Source organism: Terrapene carolina, unplaced genomic scaffold, assembly GCF_002925995.2.
Source record: "Terrapene carolina triunguis isolate 2854851 unplaced genomic scaffold, T_m_triunguis-2.0 Scaffold36170, whole genome shotgun sequence".
Taxonomy (NCBI): Eukaryota; Metazoa; Chordata; order Testudines; family Emydidae; genus Terrapene; species Terrapene triunguis.
Genome location: NW_020700521.1, coordinates 1 through 2,623, shown reverse-complemented (window position 1 = coordinate 2,623; position 2,623 = coordinate 1). Strand labels below are relative to the sequence as shown.

General features: G+C 42.2%; 1 protein-coding gene across 1 annotated transcript; it reads left to right on the top strand.

Annotated features, from left to right (window-relative positions):
• Positions 1-1,122: 1,122 nt before the first annotated feature.
• On the top strand, positions 1,123-2,091 carry LOC113405426 (olfactory receptor 11A1-like). Its single transcript, XM_026646634.1, has one exon. It carries the CDS (start codon positions 1,123-1,125, stop codon positions 2,089-2,091), a length of 969 nt encoding a protein of 322 aa, XP_026502419.1.
• The last annotated feature ends 532 nt before the right edge of the window (positions 2,092-2,623 follow it).

The following is a 2,623-nucleotide window of genomic DNA, read 5'->3' as shown; positions in this document are numbered from 1 at the left end:
CAGGAAGGACCAGACCAAGAATTCCATCCTGTCATGTTTCTCAGGAAATAACTGTCTGAGAGGAAAACCCACTGGTCAATCAGCGAAAAGGAATGCTACGCGATTGTGTACACACTGGAAAAGATACGCCCATACGTTTGGGGGACGGCATTTCCACCTGCAAACCGACCACGCTGCGCTGAAGTGGCTTCATACCGTCGAGGACAATAACAAAAAACTTCTTTGGTGGAATTTAGCTCTTCAGGATTTTGATTTTGAAATACAACACATTTCAGGAGCTTCTAACAAAGTGGCTGATGCACTGTCCCATGAAAGTTTTCCAGAATCAACAGGTTAAAATCGTCCTTGAAATGTGGAAAATATTGTTAGTTTTTATATAATCAGTAGTATATCTAGAGGTGCATGTGTCTTATTAATTCTGTTTTCTTCTAGAGCTCCAGGAAGAAATCACAGCCATTGTGGAGCAGGCTGTCCAGCACTGTCTATGATTTGGGGGGCGTGTCATGAACATACAGCTAAGGGTAGCATAAAATCCCTCCTTTACCTGTAAAGGGTTAAGAAGCTCAAATAACCTGATTGGCACCTGACAAAAAGGATCAATAAAGGGGAGAAGATACTTTCAAATCTGTGGGGGAAGGTTTTTGTTGTGTGTTCCTTTGTTCTCTCTGGGACAGCCAGGAACCAGGGCAGGGAAAATACATCTCCTAAAGCCATACCTGCATTTAGCATCTAAGATTACAAATTGTAAGTAATTCGAAGGAAATGCGTTAGATTATTTTTTATTTTAGGTTGTGAATTTTCTCTGTGCTAAGAGGGAGGTTTTTCCCTGTTTTGGTAACTTTAAAGTTTTGCCTAGAGGGTAATTCTCCCTGTTTTGAATCTGATTACTCTGTAAATTACCTTCCATCCTGATTTTAAAGAGGTGCTTCTTTTACTTTTTCATTACAATAAAGTTCTGTTTTTAAGAATCTGATTGCGTTTTTAGTGTCCTAAAAACCCAAGGGTCTGGTCACTAGAGTTTAGAGTGGGGAGGGAACCCTGACAAGATCAAAAGATGGAAAGCTATCTAATTTCATGGTACAGCCAAATCTTTTGATGTTCATTACTTTTCACTGTCACAGGATGCAGCTCATGGAGAAAGGAGATGCGGAAAATCAAACAGATGTCACCGAATTCATTCTCCTGGGGTTTGGGGATCTCCGTGAACGGCAGATCCTTCTCTTCCTGGTTTTCCTAGTGATCTACATTGTGACTATGTCAGGGAACATCCTTATCATTGCTCTAGTTGTGACTGATCAGCACCTTCACACCCCCATGTACTTCTTCCTGGGCAACTTGTCCTGCCTGGAGACCTGCTACACTTCTGCCCTCCTGCCCAGGATGCTGGCCAGTCTCCTGACTGGGGACAGAACCATTTCTGTGGGGGGTTGCATGACACAGTTTTTTTTCTTTTGTTTTCTAGCAACTGCAGAGTGTTATCTCCTGGCAGCGATGTCTTATGATCGGTATTTAGCCATATGCAAACCACTGCACTATGGAATATGTATGAATGGCAAGTTGTGCCTCCAGCTAGCAGCTGGGTGTTGGATAATTGTATTTCTACCTTGTACAATAACGATGTGTTTTATGTCACAATTAATTTTCTGTGGCCCCAATGAAATGGACCATTTCTTTTGTGATTTCACCCCAATGCTAAAGCTCTCCTGCAGCGACACCAGCCAGATGACGCTGGTTCTTTATATATTTTCCTTCCCAGATGCAGTTTCCCCATTTCTATTAACCTTGACATCCTATGTTTGTATCATTAGCACCATCCTGAGAATCCCTTCCACCACCGGGAGGCAAAGGGCCTTTTCCACCTGCTCCTCTCACCTCATCGTGGTAACACTTTTCTATGGGACCCTAATGATTGTCTACATGATACCAAAATCCAGCAACCTGAGAGCCCTGAACAAAGTGTTCTCTGTCTGCTACACAGTCCTGACTCCCCTGGCCAATCCCCTCATCTACAGCCTGAGAAACAGAGAGGTCAAGGAGGCCCTGAGAAAAGCTGTCAGGAAATGTCTGGCCCTCACAAAGAATTCAGACTAGTTGAATGAAATGAGGATCAATCAATCTGGTTTCTATTGTGAAAGAGGGAGGGTCTAAGTGGGTCCTGATACAGAAATCAGTATACAAGAAATGTGTGTGCGTGCACATACACACACACATATATAAATATAAGAGAGATACAGATGGTTGGAATTTTGCAGGGGGAGGAGGGGAGAGAAGATTTTGACTTTTCATCAAAATAGAAAACCTGAAAAATGATTTTTTTTTTCCTTTTTGGCAACTGACATTTGAAAACCTTCAGATGGAAACTGTAAAAAAAAAAAAGCACTGTTGTTCTGGCTGTGTTGGTCCCAGAATATTACAAGACAAGGTGTGACCCTCTGTACCTCAAAATAGCGCCCTGGATCCCCATATTCACCACTGTGATATGATTGGTTTCAGAGTAGCAGCCGTGTTAGTCTGTATCCGTAAAAAGAACAGGAGTACTTGTGGCACCTTATAGACTAACAAATTTATTTGAGCTTTCGTGTTTGTTAGTCTTTAAGATGCCACAAGTACTCCTGTTATTTCT